Raw genomic sequence first — 15,507 nt, forward strand, 5'->3', positions numbered from 1 at the left:
TTCTTTCTTTCTTTCTTTCTTTCTTTCTTTCTTTCTTTCTTTCTTTCTTTCTTTCTTTCTTTTTCTAGCCCCCCTTTTTTCCCTGCCTAATGTAAACCACCTGGTTTTAACAGAATTAACGAAATTTACTTGAATGTTGGATTTTATCCAGTATATTAATTCTATTTAATCTTAGTTCTCTTATTTTGCATAAATTTAGCCTTCTATTTTATATCTGGCAAAACTCCATCATGTGTAAGGCTTCTTGTGCAATGATGTAATGTGGGGCCAATTGGAGACTTTATCTTTTAACCAGCGAAAACCCCTGGCTGCATGTAGGAGCCTTATTTTATCCATTAGAGCCGCTATTCCCCGTGAAAGATGCACTTCTTGCTACAGCAGGCTGCAGAAATCCACATGGGTAATACAAGGGTTAGACAATCACGTCTCTCACTATCCCTGCCTTTGAACAAGGGCATACTCCAGCTAGCAATCTGTCATCAGGAGGCACACACATCCCCTGCCTGCAAGAACAGGAGAGCTGAGCAAGACTGTAGAACCAAGAGCTTGGACAGGATAAAAAGTAATATCCAAGCTTGAGCCCATTTTATCTCCGCTCACTTAATCTCCGCTTTGGATCCGCTGACAGATACTGATGAATGTTCCGTGGGCAATCCGTGTGGAAACGGGACCTGCAAGAATGTGATTGGAGGTTTTGAATGTACCTGTGAGGAGGGATTTGAGCCTGGTCCAATGATGACGTGTGAAGGTAAGTGCCTTAAATACAGAAGAGGCCGTTGCCTAGACTGCTCATGGGAGCAGCTGCTTGATTGCAGTTCTTTATACTAAATACCTTTTAGGCACTTAAGACTGAGAGCACCTGAGCCTGGCAGGCTGCTGGATCATTTCTTCTCTGAGTGACCAGTCTCTTCAGGAAATATGAAAAACATTGAAGGAGGCTCATGGCAGAAGCTACACTGTGTAGAGCAGAGTGGTGTCTCCACTGCTTACGTTTAGATGCAGCTCCTGTTACATTTGCTACCTCCTGTCTCGTTTTCTAGTTCCTTTTCTCTTTTTGTTGTTGTTTCCGAGGAATTTTCCCCTCCCCTCCTCTTTTATATTCTCATTTTAGAAACATTTGCACACAGCGCTAGAGGACCACTGACGTCCTGTGGTCATCTGGAGGTAGTCCCAGAACAGAGGTCGCCTAACCCATAGAAGCCTCCGAAAAGTATCTGTCAGTATGGCTGACTGTAAGGAAGCATGGAAATGAAGGAGAAGCTGAGGGATGCCAGAGAGTGGCTGGTCCCTAGACTATTTACCGCAGTTTCCCCCGGGGAAATTGTTAGGGATAGCCTCATTCTAGATCACTGAATTATAAATTCTAAACGTAGAACCCAGCAGCTGTCTGCCTGATCCATGTGCTCGTCAAGATAAGGTTCACTGGTGCAAGAAAAGAATGGGGGAGAGGGGAGGGAATTGTTGCTACTGAAGGGAGCCCTTCCCCAGAGACAGACTACCATCACCTTCAGAGTGCTATGAGCCGTTAGAGGTTATGAATAAACCCTGACCTGGACACATAGTCCTGTCCTCCATGTACGTCATTGTTCTCGGGGAGCAACATGACCATCGAAGCGGTTTGTTTTCACCCTCTTGCTTTTGAAAAAAAAATACATCCTAACGTTTCTAAACCACAAACTCTAGAAAAGTCACTTTGCCCAGTAGCGATACAGACACTCCCCTTTAATCAGGGCTAGAAGTTGGGCACCTATGTAAACTGTATTTCTCTAAGTATAAAACAATCAGAACACTCTGAGAAGAAGAATCTCTGTTGTCTCATAGGAAAACTCTTTGTCTGGGGAAGGAGAAGTGGCTAGGAGTATTGGAGGACTCAGCTTCGCTTCTGACCATAATTGCTTTAGTCGAAGGAAGCGAAGATAATCCATAGTCCACATACAAAGGAAGTGGCCACTGGTCAACCTGAGTCTTCCAAGTATACAAAGTGGACCTATTGTTTCACATTTATGTAAATTCATAATTAGACCAGGACAGCAATCTTGGGTGCTGTGCTGGGAGATCCAGAAAATACAGCTACTATATTTATACCAGATATAAAATTACCAACTCATTTTTATGACTCTCTGGATCCATCCATGCTTAGGATAAAGAAGAGTTTTTACTTAGTAACAGTATGTTTCCTTCTTTTCGTCATTCTTGGTGTTATCCATTTATTGTTTTACTTTCTTTTACTGCAGATATAAATGAATGTGCCCAGAATCCTCTGCTCTGTGCCTTCCGCTGTGTCAACACCTATGGGTCCTATGAATGCAAATGCCCTGTTGGATACGTTCTGCGAGAAGACAGGAGGATGTGCAAAGGTCAGATCCCTGTTGGCGCTCATCTAAGCCAGAAAGCTCTGTCTTTATGTACGAGGGCACATGCCCTTCTAAAGATTCCTTTAGAAGAGAAGGAAGGGCTGGAAATTGAGTGAAGTCTCCTGATCCATAGCAAATATAGGGCTTGTAATTTCTTCCTTTAACCCTAGATTTTAACAAGAAGCACAAGAAGCCCATTGAGGGCTGCCCTGAAGACCTTGGATTAGTTTGCTATGCATTTCATGTCTAAGAAATATCAGTTATCCTAAGAGGTAGAAGATACTTTCTGGACAAAGGTTATTTTCCAACATTCTCAGAGCTCAATATGTAAAAGTTGAGACAAAAGACAAAAATAGAAACAAATAATCCCAGTGTCATAAATATGATGAGGGTTGTATATGCCAGATGTTCTGAGAGGGGCTGGAGAGGTGGCTCAGTGATTTAGAGTGCTTGCTGTTCTTGCAGAGGACCAAATTCAGTTTCTAGCACCACATCAGGCAGCTCCTAACTGCCGGTATCTCCAGCTCCAGGGGTTCTGATGCCCTCTTCTGGCCTCCAAGGGTACTTGCAGATATACACATTAATAAAAATAAATCTTAAAATACAAAATAATGGGCACATGAGAACCCAAGGGAAGAAAGAGATACTACATTTCAAAATGGGATGGCAAAATCTATGTTTCTTAACACATTTCCATTAAAAAGAGTTTACTGAACACTGGCAGTCTCCAGAGCATGGGACTAGGAACTGGGGAAATTTTTGAAGAATCCTATTGAACTCCTTTAATGGAGAGCTCTCAAACTGGCTAAAATCCGGTTTTGTTTTTGTTTTTGTTTTTGTTTTTTTGAAGTAGAAGCTGCAGTTACCGAGAGTTCCATCCCACATGCAGAATAGAGTCCAAGTGCCTCAACTTAGGATGTGGACGAGAGCAGAAAGAGAGAGGTGTAATGCTGTTAAGAACAGAGAGCGAGAGCACAGCCAACCCAAATAAAAGGGAGTGAAGGAGGGAGAGAGCAGTGGAGAATAAGATGCTCGGGGACGCTTGTTTTTTTCCCTCAAATTAAAACTAAAGCCTCACTCACACAGTGACTATTCTGATGCTGCGTTATGCTAATTATCTTAGTTAATACTAGCATGTTAAAAATAATACCATACATGACGTCGTTACAATTATCATGTAACAGGTTTGTTTTGTTATTGTATTATGACCCATGATATTTATAATACACAATGTCATGTGTTATCATATGATAGTTTTAATACTTCTGTCATGCTTGTATTATAATAACGTAAGGCCCTTTTGTCAATTTATTCATGAGAATTATAAATGCTTCAACAAATAAGCGTGAAACATAAAGCAAGGGAGTCCAGGAAGGGTCTGCATAGCATCTTGCTTCTGATGAGGTCATCAGTTGGTCAGGAAGCAGTTTCTTTACCAAGTTCGAAGGGCATTAGAAGATTCCTTCCCATTTTTACTGTGTCGGTGCCCAACAAATGTAAAAGAAGATAAGTTCAACACTAAAATATGAGAGATGTCTGGGTTGTGTTTAAAGGGCAAGCCTTTACTGCAGCTTGTTTGTAAGCTGTGACTCTGCTTTCTTTCCAGATGAGGATGAGTGTGCAGAGGGGAAACATGATTGTACGGAAAAGCAAATGGAGTGCAAGAACCTCATAGGCACCTACATGTGCATCTGTGGTCCTGGGTACCAGCGAAGACCTGATGGAGAGGGCTGCATAGGTAAGACTATGTCGGTACAAATTGCTCGGCTTGACCTCTGTCACCATAGAGAGCAGAAGTGACTTGTGCCCTGAGTCAGGTTGGTAGTGTACTCTTTCCCTCTCAATCTCATGTCACAGCTCATGGTGGAGAGGCCTTGCTCTGCTCTCCTCTGGGCTGGCCTTTTCCTGTTCTCTTGGCTGGTGCTGCTTCTAGAGTCAGGTCACTCACCTTTGACCCTTGCCCTTCTGTGCATGTGGCCATCCAGGAGATAATTCTTTCCACTGATTGCCCTCACCATTCTGTTGACTCAGTTGTCTTACTAACATCCTGCCACTTCCTTTGTGAATAAAGTTTTATTAAAACACCTCATGCACCTCAGCCTCCCAAGAAACTGGGTTACTGGCTTGTGCCATCAGGTTTGAGCACTGGGGTTTTTAACCAGTTCTCTCATAGCTCTGGGTATCATTTTCCTAGTCTCTGCCTCTCTCTGAGAGCTCTGTGTTCTAGAGACTCAAAGTTATTCTCAAATGAGAGAGACACTGGAGAGGTTAGTGATATTCAGATGTAAACAATCACCGGATAATCCAAAGATTCTCCAGCTATTTTAATGTTCTTTAAACCTGGGATATTGAATTGGGTTTATCATTTCTCAGTAATATTACTGAAGTGTACAAACAAGCTATGTTGAATCTGAAACTCAGTCCAGACTAATTTTCTTGGGTCAACAAAATTTACTGGCATTATTCTGATGAAGCAATGCATCTCTTTAAAATGGCAACCAACCTTCCATCCTCACTTTAGTGTATGAATCACCTTTCAGGGCGAGATTTAAGTGAAAAATGTAAGTGTGCCTAAAATGCTGCCATTTACTTTTAGGTATATCAGCAATATGCTCAAAGATGCCTTACAAGAACAGAGAGAGAGAGAGACTTTACTTTTATTGCATAATCCATCTCTGGTAGGGCACATCGGAAATTGGCAGTCTGAGTGAGGGTTTTGGAATCTGAGGAATACAGATGAAAGGGAGACCTTGGTAAATTTTCTTCCTGGCCTTTCCTGGATTTCCAGCTTTTAACCATGTGAAGAGATTACTTGTTTGCAAAGTAAACTGAGAGAGTGAGTGAGTGCGTAAAGAAAGGAAGGCAGGAAGAAGGGGATCAAGGAAGAAAAATCGATCTTTCTCTAAATGTCTAATGACTCCTGTTCTGTCTGCACAGATGAGAATGAGTGCCAGACCAAGCCGGGGATCTGTGAGAACGGGCGTTGCCTCAACACCCGGGGAAGCTACACCTGTGAGTGTAACGATGGCTTCACAGCCAGCCCCGCACAGGATGAGTGCCTGGGTGAGTACCTGAAGCTGGCCGCTCCCTTCCCTCAACCTTCGTGCTGGGACACTCCAAAGCATTGTTTCCGGTTTGAAATAAGAGGAAATGTCAGGGGCTGGGGATTTAGCTCAGTGGTGGAGCACTTGCCTAGCAAGCACAAGGCCCTGGGTTCAGTCCTCAGCTCTGGGAAAAAAAAAAAAAAAAGAGAGAGAGAGAGAGAAAATGTCAGAAATTGAAAAGGGGCTGAAAACATTCACCCTTGGGAGATGACTTGGTGACCGAGTGTCCGCTGGGTTCAGGACCTCCCTGCAGCGAAATTCTTCCTTTGCTAATTGCACACAGAATGGCTAGCTTGGGGTTTCCTTCTTACCGCCTTATAAGGCCTTCATGACCAGGCCCACTTTCGTATGTTTTTCTGCCCCCTTTTCTGTAGCATGGCTGTTGCAACTTCCTTCCATGTGTCTGGGGCACAAAGAGTTATAAGCTTGTCTGCACCAATGCCTTTCTGCCAACTCACGGATTTCTTGTCTTGTTTCCCTCAGACGCCTCCTTTCTCTCTCCCTGCTGTTTCCAGCTTTCCCTTCTCGCTCCTCTTCACCCAGGGTAAAGTGTTACATCCTTTTGGTTTTTATATCTGACCAAATTCCTAACACCCCACGTACTCAGAGCAATCCCTCAACTCCCCTTTGCCTCGGAATGTCTCTTCCAGACAACCGGGAAGGGTACTGCTTCTCGGAGGTCCTGCAGAACATGTGCCAGATTGGCTCAAGCAACAGGAACCCCGTCACCAAGTCCGAGTGCTGCTGTGATGGAGGCCGGGGCTGGGGACCCCACTGTGAGATCTGCCCTTTTGAGGGCACCGTGGCTTTCAAGAAACTGTGTCCCCATGGCCGAGGATTCATGACCAACGGAGCAGGTACTTCATTTTACTCTGTTGTTGACAAACGGTGTGAGACCCTCTTTCATCGTTAGTTTTTCGTTATTAGACAAAATTAGTCGCAAGGAATCTATGTGTTTCGCTATGGAAATCAATGGAAGTTTGGAACTGACAATATAGGCCTGTATTGTCTGTGTGACTGAGATTGACAGAGTCCTTCCTTATAGCGCTGTAAACATTGAAGGCCATTTGCTGTGCTTTGGTCCTCGCCTCTGCATTTGCAAGGGTCCAGCAGAAATCTGTCCAACAGTTTATAGAAGAACCGTGAAATAAATGATCATTTAGTTCTGCTCCACCAATATTCATTTTTTTTAACTCAAAATTAGTCAAGATGTATTTTATCAAAGAAGTACAAAGACAGCCAGGAAGGAGCACAGCCATGCCTGAAATGCACAAGCCGCTTTCAGCTACAAATCTAGACCTGTATGGGGGCCACTGAGGGCTCGGAGGAGGCTCTGAAGGCCTGCAAGCCTCATGTGACTCCACGTTTATCAGTGATCAGCGTTGGGATTTAGTTCATACCAGGACAAAGAAGAAGGTAGTGTTGGTGTTCCATCGAGCTCCTGGGGCGTGGGGGTTAGAAGCAGAAAATTAAGGAGAATTAGGGGGGAAACGTCTTTGTGTTGGGAAGATGTGGCTAATAGCAAACTAAAGGAACTGGGCGTATAGAAGGAAGAAATGGCGGAGAAGATGGAGTTACTTGAAAGCAATTCCTGCTTCTTGGAGGATGTTGAACTGGGATGGTGGAGGCCTCTTGTCCTGAGACCAATGAAAAAGTGCTCACTTGTACCTCAGGTTAAACTGCCGAAGGTCAAGCATGCCCATCTGCTGGTGTCAGATGATTCTTTGTCAGGGCTGATAACTTGGCAAACTGCTGGTGTTGGTACCCTCTTCTAACTGGGTCACTAGGTGGAGGAGGGTGGCTTTAGTGGCCACCAGTGCACGCTGACCAAGCCCTCTGTCCATGATGGAGACATGAATAAGTGTCTGCCTTTCCAGCCAGGTGCAAAAGCCCAGCCCATCATCCACCCCAGAGCCCTGGGTAAAGCCCATCCAAAAGAGGGGAGTTTCTCCCATTCTTCCCACCCCAGGTTAGGTAGTCTGATGTTTTTTCAGGATTAACTTCAAATAGGACAAAGAGAATGTTAGAGAACTTTCCTGCTTATTTTGAACATGCAATATTAGAAAAACTGGACTTGCCTTGCCCAACAGATCCTCTGCTATGGCTTGCTTGGCAAGAGTGATGGCAAGATGTTGGAGAGGACCAAATATGTCTCAGTGGGGTGTTCTGTGAATCCAGAAGAGAAAAATAACACAAATTTAGAGGAGCAGTTATTTTCAGGCTCTCCCTTCGCTTGAGTAGCTTCGAGTTATCACTTCACACAGTCATTCATTTTCTATTCATTTTTCTATTTCTATAAGTTAACATTGCATATGAAATAATCACCTGACACAGCCATTCATTAGCTGTTCAGTGAGTCAGCATGGCATTTGAAATCTGCTCTGGAGCCAGGTGTGGTGGCACAAGCCTTTAATCCTGGCACCTGGGAGCCAGAAGCAGACATATCTTTGTGAATTTGAGGCCAGCCTGGTCTACAAAGCGAGTTGTAGGACAGCCATGGTTGTTACACAGAGAAAACTTGTTTTGAAAAACAAGAAAGGAAGGAAGGAAGGAAGGAAGGAAGGAAGGAAGGAAGGAAGGAAGGGAAGAAAGAGAGAGAGAAAGAAAGAAAGAAAGAAAGGAAGGAAGGAAGGAAGGAAAAAAGAAAGACAGAAAGAAAGAAAGAAATAGAGAGAAAGAGAAACCCACTCTTCTCTGTTTTCTTTTGGTTTAATACTTTGGTCCATAATATAGTAACATGGTCTATGAAATTTTACACTCAAGTGACCTCTATGTACCAATGTTGCCCAGTATGTATTTTAATGTATTTGCTATTGTGACATATCTATCCTAGATATTGACGAGTGCAAGGTTATTCACGATGTCTGCCGTAACGGGGAGTGTGTGAATGACAGAGGGTCATATCACTGCATCTGCAAAACTGGCTACACGCCGGATATAATGGGGACTGCCTGTGTAGGTAGGTGTTTGGTTTCTAATGCTTCATTCCTGAGTAGAAATTTCAGGTTATAGTAAAGAAAACTCCACACTAAAAATCTAGAATGCATCTCTACTTTAAGAGAAGATGCGATGATCAAATACTTCCCCGAGTTTATGGGTATAGATATGGAGCATTCGGAAAGTCTTTCGCGTGGCCTTTTACACCGTCTCTCTTTGATCACAGATCTGAATGAGTGCAACCAGGCTCCCAAACCCTGCAATTTTATATGCAAAAACACGGAAGGGAGTTACCAGTGTTCCTGCCCGAAAGGCTATATTCTGCAGGAGGATGGAAGGAGCTGCAAAGGTAAGCAGGCTTTGGCTTTGTTTTTTGTTGTTTCAGTTCAGCAAAATCAGTTTGTTTGTTTTGTTTTGTTTTTGTTTGTTTGTTTGTTTGTTTGTTTTGGTCTTTCTTAGTTGTTCAAAGAAAAACTACTAACCAAAGAAGTCCAACCGATGGCCTCATTTGACTTTGTTCTAAATGCAACAGAAAGGAATTAAGGCAGTGGTTCTCAACCTTCCTAACGCTGTGACCTTTTAACACAGTTCCTCACGTTGTGGTGACCCCTGACTATAAAAATTACTTTTGTTGTTACTTCATAACTGTAATTTTGCTACTGTTATGAACTGTAATGTAGATAACTGTGTTTTTCCGATGGTCTTAGATGACCCCTGTGAAAGGGTCATGACCCACAGGTTGAGAACTCACAGGTTGAAACCGCTGCATTAAGGAAACATATAAATTTCTAGCCTCAATGTCTCTTCTGATATCTTCACTGAGATCTTTTTTTGCCGCTATGGAAAACGTTCAGGATGACCTTTTATTTCATTTTGTAGCTCACTTAAACATTTCAGACTGCCTTTCAAATAAATTCGTTGAGGAATTCCTGCCTTTCCTTAACTGAAGTCCACTGCTCGTCCTCGAAGTCCACAGAGCTACTTTCCCCTGGTTTTCTAAGTCCCGCCACCTGCCTTCTAGCCATGTGCCGTGGCTCTGTGCCGGCCTGGAGTCCCTCGAGGCCGAGAGATGCTTCCTGCTGCTCTGAGCGTGTCTGGCACAACCCGAATCTCTTCTCGCACTTTCTCACAGATCTTGACGAGTGTGCAACCAAGCAGCATAACTGTCAGTTCCTGTGTGTTAACACCATCGGTGGCTTCACATGCAAATGCCCTCCTGGGTTTACCCAGCACCACACCGCCTGCATTGGTAAGTAGGAAGGAAAACCGTGCCTGACATGCCACTGTTGGTCTCAGAGACTCTTCTACGCCCCCTGCTGGTGGATAACAGCACCCATTCTCAGCATGGACACAGTGTGAAGTTACCGACCCCGTTTCGGACTTAGCCGGGTCAACCTTCTCCCTTTCTTTCAAACAGCACAAAGCAGTTTAAGGGCGAGTCACTCTCCTCTTTTCTCCCAGATAACAACGAGTGCACGTCTGATATAAACCTGTGTGGGTCCAAGGGTGTTTGCCAGAACACTCCAGGAAGCTTCACCTGCGAGTGCCAGCGGGGGTTCTCACTCGATCAGAGCGGTGCCAGCTGTGAAGGTAGGCACAGACTTCGGCCGTGTCTAGCTGGGTGCTCTTGGCAGAGCTGGCCTATGTGGCCGTCAACTTCTGTGGGTTGCCACAAGTAATGTCTCTTCTGGGTGTGGTGGCACACATCTGTAATCCTAGCACGTGGGAGGCAGAGGCAGGAGGATTACCACAAGTTGGAGGTCAGCCAAAAGTAAAAAGTAAATAGGCAAACAAAAAGGCAAAAAAAAAAAAAAAAAAAAAAAAAGGAGGAAGAGAAAAAGAAAATCTCTGAACAAAGAAACCGCTCAGTTGAAGACAGGGCTATATGCCTCGGCCCATGTTTCAGAAATGCAGCTTAGTCTCACAGTTTTTCGTGTGAACAACACGTGCCCCTTCTGTGTAGACCAGGATTGTTTTGTTTAGTTAACAATTTACCTTATTAGGAATAACTCAGCAAAAGTATCTCGACATCTGACATTTGGGGCCAGAGCCCTTAGATTTCTTCAACAAGGACAGTACATGTAAGAAGTAAGTCTTCAACAAAGGCATAATTAAATGTTTAAATTTTAATTCTTATAATTTTGTTTTTTCATTGATACTTCCTGGTTTCTGTTTCCAGTAAACAACCAGATAATTTCCAGAGCTACCCCACAGTGCTCTGTGAAGAATTTTACGTCATTTTGATCTGTAGGCTGTACCAAGAATCTCTGAATGTTAGTGTGGATATTCTTGATGTGTTGACAGAATGATTCCTTTAGATGAAAGGTTTGTTTCTAGAATTGCCTTTTAGCCTCACAGGCAGATGGATGAGGCTTCAGAGGGCCCGAGAGACAGCTGTGGACGGGGCTCACGAGCAGCTCTGCTTCCTTTCCAGATGTGGACGAGTGTGAGGGCAACCACCGCTGTCAGCATGGCTGCCAGAACATCATCGGAGGGTACCGGTGCAGCTGCCCCCAGGGCTACCTCCAGCACTACCAGTGGAACCAGTGTGTAGGCAAGTAGCTCCTCACCCTTACAGGCGGCAGGGTTTCGGACTCCTCAGAGTCGGTGGCTTGCTTCTGAAGTAAAAGTACTGAGCCAACAGCACACTGAAACTCCAGCTGCCCCTCTTGAAACCAGAGGGGAGTGACAATCGTTGAGAAGAAAAGGCATGCGGTTAAGGATGCTTTAGGAATAGCTGAGGTGAAATGCCTTAGACTTCCTTGACAGCATTTTACCTTCCTCTTCCAGTCCGCTGTTAGTCAGCAGCCCAGACTCTTTACAAGATCTAGTTCCCTGAAGGATGTACTTTGGTTCCACGACCAGATCAGAATAAGTCAGTTAAGAAACTTGAAGTTTGCAGTTCCTGGTGGCCCAAAATCCCAAGCAGGGCTCAGAACACTCAAGAAGTAAGTTACCTAGAAGAAGCACTGCCACGGGCTGGAACCACTTCCCCAGTGCGATGCTGTGCAGACCAGATCTTTTGGACTAGCCCCACTTGAGTGCCCACTCACAGCTTTTCAGAAGTCCACTCTTCCTGCTAACTGAGTTAGAGGTCAGGGGCCATTAACTCCATTCCTTTCTAGAAGCAATGGCAGTTTTCACTTTTCAGTTCAAATGGAACCCATTTGGTCCTACCAAAGAAAAGGAAAAAAAAAAAAAAAAAAGCCTACTCTGCAGTTGGGAGTTACCTACAGCAATCCCTAACACTAACACTGACTAACCCGCATCTCATGACCCTGGCGCCACAGGTCAGAGTGGCAGGTTTCAGTCTGCCCCAAGGAGTGAATTTCCAGACACTTAAATTAATAGGTTCATCAAGTGTGATGCTGACCACAAGCCACGGACACTGAGGAGCGATGACTGCTGATCTTCATTTGTGCTCCTCCCGTGGGCCCAGCCCAGAGGAGCAATATGAATTTAAATGTTTAGTAAATATTATCGGAGAAGTGGTAGAATAAAACAGGGAAGTCTATAAAAAGGAAGGAGAGTTCTCCGTCAGAATGAATAGTTACAGAAGCCCAGAGAGAGGTCTGAGGTTAAAGGTCCTTAGAAACTCTGCAGCTTGACATCTGCCTCCTAGAGGAAGTAACTCCTCTAGCATCCCAGGCCAGTCTGACGTCAGACATCAATGAGTGTGGCTCGTACGTACTGAGAGGCACTCGGTGTCTTTCCTGGTAGTCCATTCTGGGAACAGATAGAGCTATTTTGGGTTTTCAAGACAGGGTTTCTCTCTGTGTAGCCTTGGTTGTCATGGGCTCGCTTTGTAGGCCAGGCTGGCCTTGCAATCACAGAGGCGACCTGCATCTCCACATCTCTCTCTTGTTCTGTCCACACTAGCCACACTGCCTGCTTTCTCTTCCCGATAGCCAACCCACCTACTGGTAGGCTCATGAGGAACAAGGCCCGAACTCCTCCTTGGAGTTCCATGGCAAGCGTCACACGTGTAGTGTTTTCTTGTTCTTGCTGCAGATGAGAATGAATGCCTGAGTGCACACGTCTGTGGGGGAGCCTCCTGCCACAACACCCTGGGAAGTTACAAGTGCATGTGTCCCGCTGGCTTCCAGTACGAGCAGTTCAGCGGAGGCTGCCAGGACATCAATGAGTGTGGCTCGGCCCAGGCCCCCTGCAGTTTTGGCTGCTCCAACACAGAGGGCGGCTACCTGTGTGGCTGTCCTCCAGGGTACTTCCGGATAGGCCAAGGGTAAGTATTACCCTTCCTTGGCTAGTGACTCCCTAAATGTGCGTACAGACATAATTCCCTGAAAGGGCAGAGAGCCACACTTTCTGTAGCTCTCAGGTTTATTCCGGTTAGCGTTGAGGAAGTTTGAGAGGGGCCTCTGTAAGGGGGCATCCGGGTTTCTAGAAACTCACAGAACACCCAACAACACAGTACAGCTACGCTGTGCGTATCTCACTGAGCAGCTTCTCTGTCTCGTGTTCTTCACATGCTGCTGAGAACTAGTTTTCCCAAGAACACAGCGATGGGTGAGCTGTAACAGCTGTAACAGGTCCTGCATGCCTGTTACACCTCCCATGGGAGCGTGCTGGGCTCTGTCTTAATTTACAATGCTTTCTCTTCTAGCTCCCCTCAGGTTGTGGATAACTTTTGTTGGGGATGTCTTACAGTTTCTAAGACATCTTCACTCTTGAATGTATATTAGAAACGATCAAAAAGCACATTACATGTGAGCTGGGATAGTTAACCATATTTTCCAGGTAGAAAATTTTACAAAATAATGTGAATATGAATATGTATGTGACAGTTGGGGCAGAGAAGGAATGCTGTCTTTCTCAGGGTCTTGTGGAATTAGATATCAGGCTCTAGAGGAGTTCTAGAGCTAGAGTCTAGAGTCCAAATAATTGAGACAGAGACCTTTGTTATTATTTGTATAAGCTTTAAGGCATAGTAACTGGGCAGATAGCAACCCTCTAAGCTATTTTGCTTCCTCCCAGCTAAATGTGCTCCAGGGTTACTTGCCATCTGCTCCATCAGGCCAGCCTCACGGCCACCCGCTCATGATCTGTACTGTCTCATTCTGTTTTCCTTCTTCCTGGCTTCCTCTCCTGCTGCTTCTCGACATCTTCTTCTTCTTTCTCTCCTCCTCCCAGCCTCGTGGTCCCTCTGAACCCTCAAGTCCAAGAACATAAGCCTCACCTACTTCACTTCTGCCCAGTTACAGGCTTTAGCAACTTCATTAATCAGTCAGCTCTAAGTTAGGTAGAGCAAGTTTTATACAAAAAGACCAGCCTATACGGGGATGCTCTCCTCTGGATGGCAACCAGATCTTGGAGGCCAGTAATTATGGCTGGAATACACAGCAACCAGACCAACCCCCAACATCAGTGGCTTAAATTTTTAGTAAGTTTTTAAAGAGGATGTGTTCCCCAATGACTTGCATGTACATCTAGTTTATGAATCTTAACTTCTTAATTAGAACTCTCTCTTTCTCTTAATTAGAACTCTCCGTCCACCCCCCTCACACACACACCATCACATATACACTTATCCCAAACATGAGCATGGGAGTCTATGCCACACTGGCTCTCACGGACTTATTCTAATCTGTATAAACCTCAAGGTAGAAGAATGCTTCGTGGGAAGGCCTCAGAATGCCAACAGTAGGACCCAAATTCCCAGATGTCTGTTTGGCTCTCAATTGACTCATTTTTTTTTTTTTTACAGTTTAATGCCAGAACCATTTTTCCCAGCAAAAAAAAATTGTGACACTCCAAACTGGCTTTTTGCCAGTGGAATTTTGTAGTCAGATTTCTTATAAGTGGTGCTCCTGGGACAAGGAAATGCTGGAGAGAAGTTCTGAGTCAAGCCTGCAGGTTTGGGCTGACTTCCTGGAACCATCCTGTACAAGGATGCTCAGAATGGACATTTCCTCCTTCATTCCTTGTTTATCCATGCTCCATGCTGCAAAGTGAAGAGGAAAGAAATGTGTGCACTTAGGAAGACCCTAGGAGACAGAGAGAATCGCTAACGGATAGTGAGAAACAACAGATGATCTGCTCCTTGGTGTTGTATTTTAAATCCTGTGGACAAACAAGGAAATGAGCTGTGAAGAATAGCTCAGCTCTCACAGTCCCAGAAGCAGTTTCGTAAGGTTTGGTGCACATTTTGCGGTAGAAATCCACCCTTCTATGACAGCTTTGACCACTCAGTGATGTCACTTGAGTGGACTTTACTCCCAAAATAAGGGTTGTTTTAGGATAATTCCTAGGTTCTTGACACGGTTAGAAATGGAGCCATACAAAAACAAGTCAGATACTGTGTGAGGCTCAGTCCATAACTTGGCTTTGATAACCGAAAAGCAAAGAAACAAGGGTTAGCTCTCTCTTGGGTACGGGTTTGTTTTTCTGCCTTCACATGAGTCAAATCCAATGGCCTTCGTGGTTTGAAATGACTGGAAATTAAACTGTTTCCCACAGTTGACCCATGCTGCATATAAGAACGTATTCTTCACAGGGCGGTGCTGTATCAACCCCCAGTCACCACCGGGACTTCTCTTCCTACTGCAGCTAGTCTTCAAGAGTAAACTGTCAAGTGGAAGTGACATAAAAACAGGGGGCTAGGGTCTAGACACAGAGGGCCTTGGTATGATTTTCAGAAGCAGATAACTGTCAGCGGGCAGTCCAATTGATGTCACTAGCGGGACGCTGGGCATCAGAGCGACTGTTCTGATGGAACCTGCCTGTGTGCTCCCTTCTGCCATAGGCACTGTGTTTCTGGAATGGGCATGGGCCGGGGAGGCCCAGAGCCACCTGCCAGCGGTGAGATGGATGACAATTCACTGTCCCCAGAGGCGTGCTATGAGTGTAAGATCAATGGCTACCCCAAACGAGGCAGGAAACGGAGAAGCACAAGTGAAACGGATGCCTCTGACATCGAGGTAGGTCAGAGTCAGCCTCACCTTGTGACTCCATGTGAGGGGCCCCCTGGCTCCTGTGCTTACCTCCACCAAGGACACCCCAAAGTGTCAACAATGTCCCCAGACAGACATCCAGTCATTCTCATGGCTCCGTCCGTGCTTTACAAGAAGCTATGGGGTTTGGGGAAAAGGGGG

General features: G+C 45.1%; 1 protein-coding gene across 1 annotated transcript in view; it reads left to right on the forward strand.

Annotated features, from left to right (window-relative positions):
• Fbn1 (fibrillin 1) overlaps window positions 1–15,507 on the forward strand; it is a 174,654-nt gene that overhangs the window by 156,786 nt on the left and 2,361 nt on the right. Inside the window, exons 54-65 of the mRNA XM_055599100.1 lie at window positions 629–748; window positions 2,235–2,357; window positions 3,961–4,092; window positions 5,292–5,417; window positions 6,109–6,315; window positions 8,292–8,417; window positions 8,622–8,744; window positions 9,528–9,644; window positions 9,857–9,985; window positions 10,830–10,949; window positions 12,407–12,638; window positions 15,159–15,333. Of these exons, the coding sequence (XP_055455075.1) occupies window positions 629–748; window positions 2,235–2,357; window positions 3,961–4,092; window positions 5,292–5,417; window positions 6,109–6,315; window positions 8,292–8,417; window positions 8,622–8,744; window positions 9,528–9,644; window positions 9,857–9,985; window positions 10,830–10,949; window positions 12,407–12,638; window positions 15,159–15,333 (1,730 nt within the window). The remainder of the gene's footprint in view (window positions 1–628; window positions 749–2,234; window positions 2,358–3,960; window positions 4,093–5,291; window positions 5,418–6,108; window positions 6,316–8,291; window positions 8,418–8,621; window positions 8,745–9,527; window positions 9,645–9,856; window positions 9,986–10,829; window positions 10,950–12,406; window positions 12,639–15,158; window positions 15,334–15,507) is intronic.

The sequence above is a fragment of the Psammomys obesus genome, unplaced genomic scaffold, assembly GCF_907164565.1.
Source record: "Psammomys obesus unplaced genomic scaffold, mPsaObe1.curated_primary_1811, whole genome shotgun sequence".
In the NCBI taxonomy this organism is placed as follows: domain Eukaryota; kingdom Metazoa; phylum Chordata; class Mammalia; order Rodentia; family Muridae; genus Psammomys; species Psammomys obesus.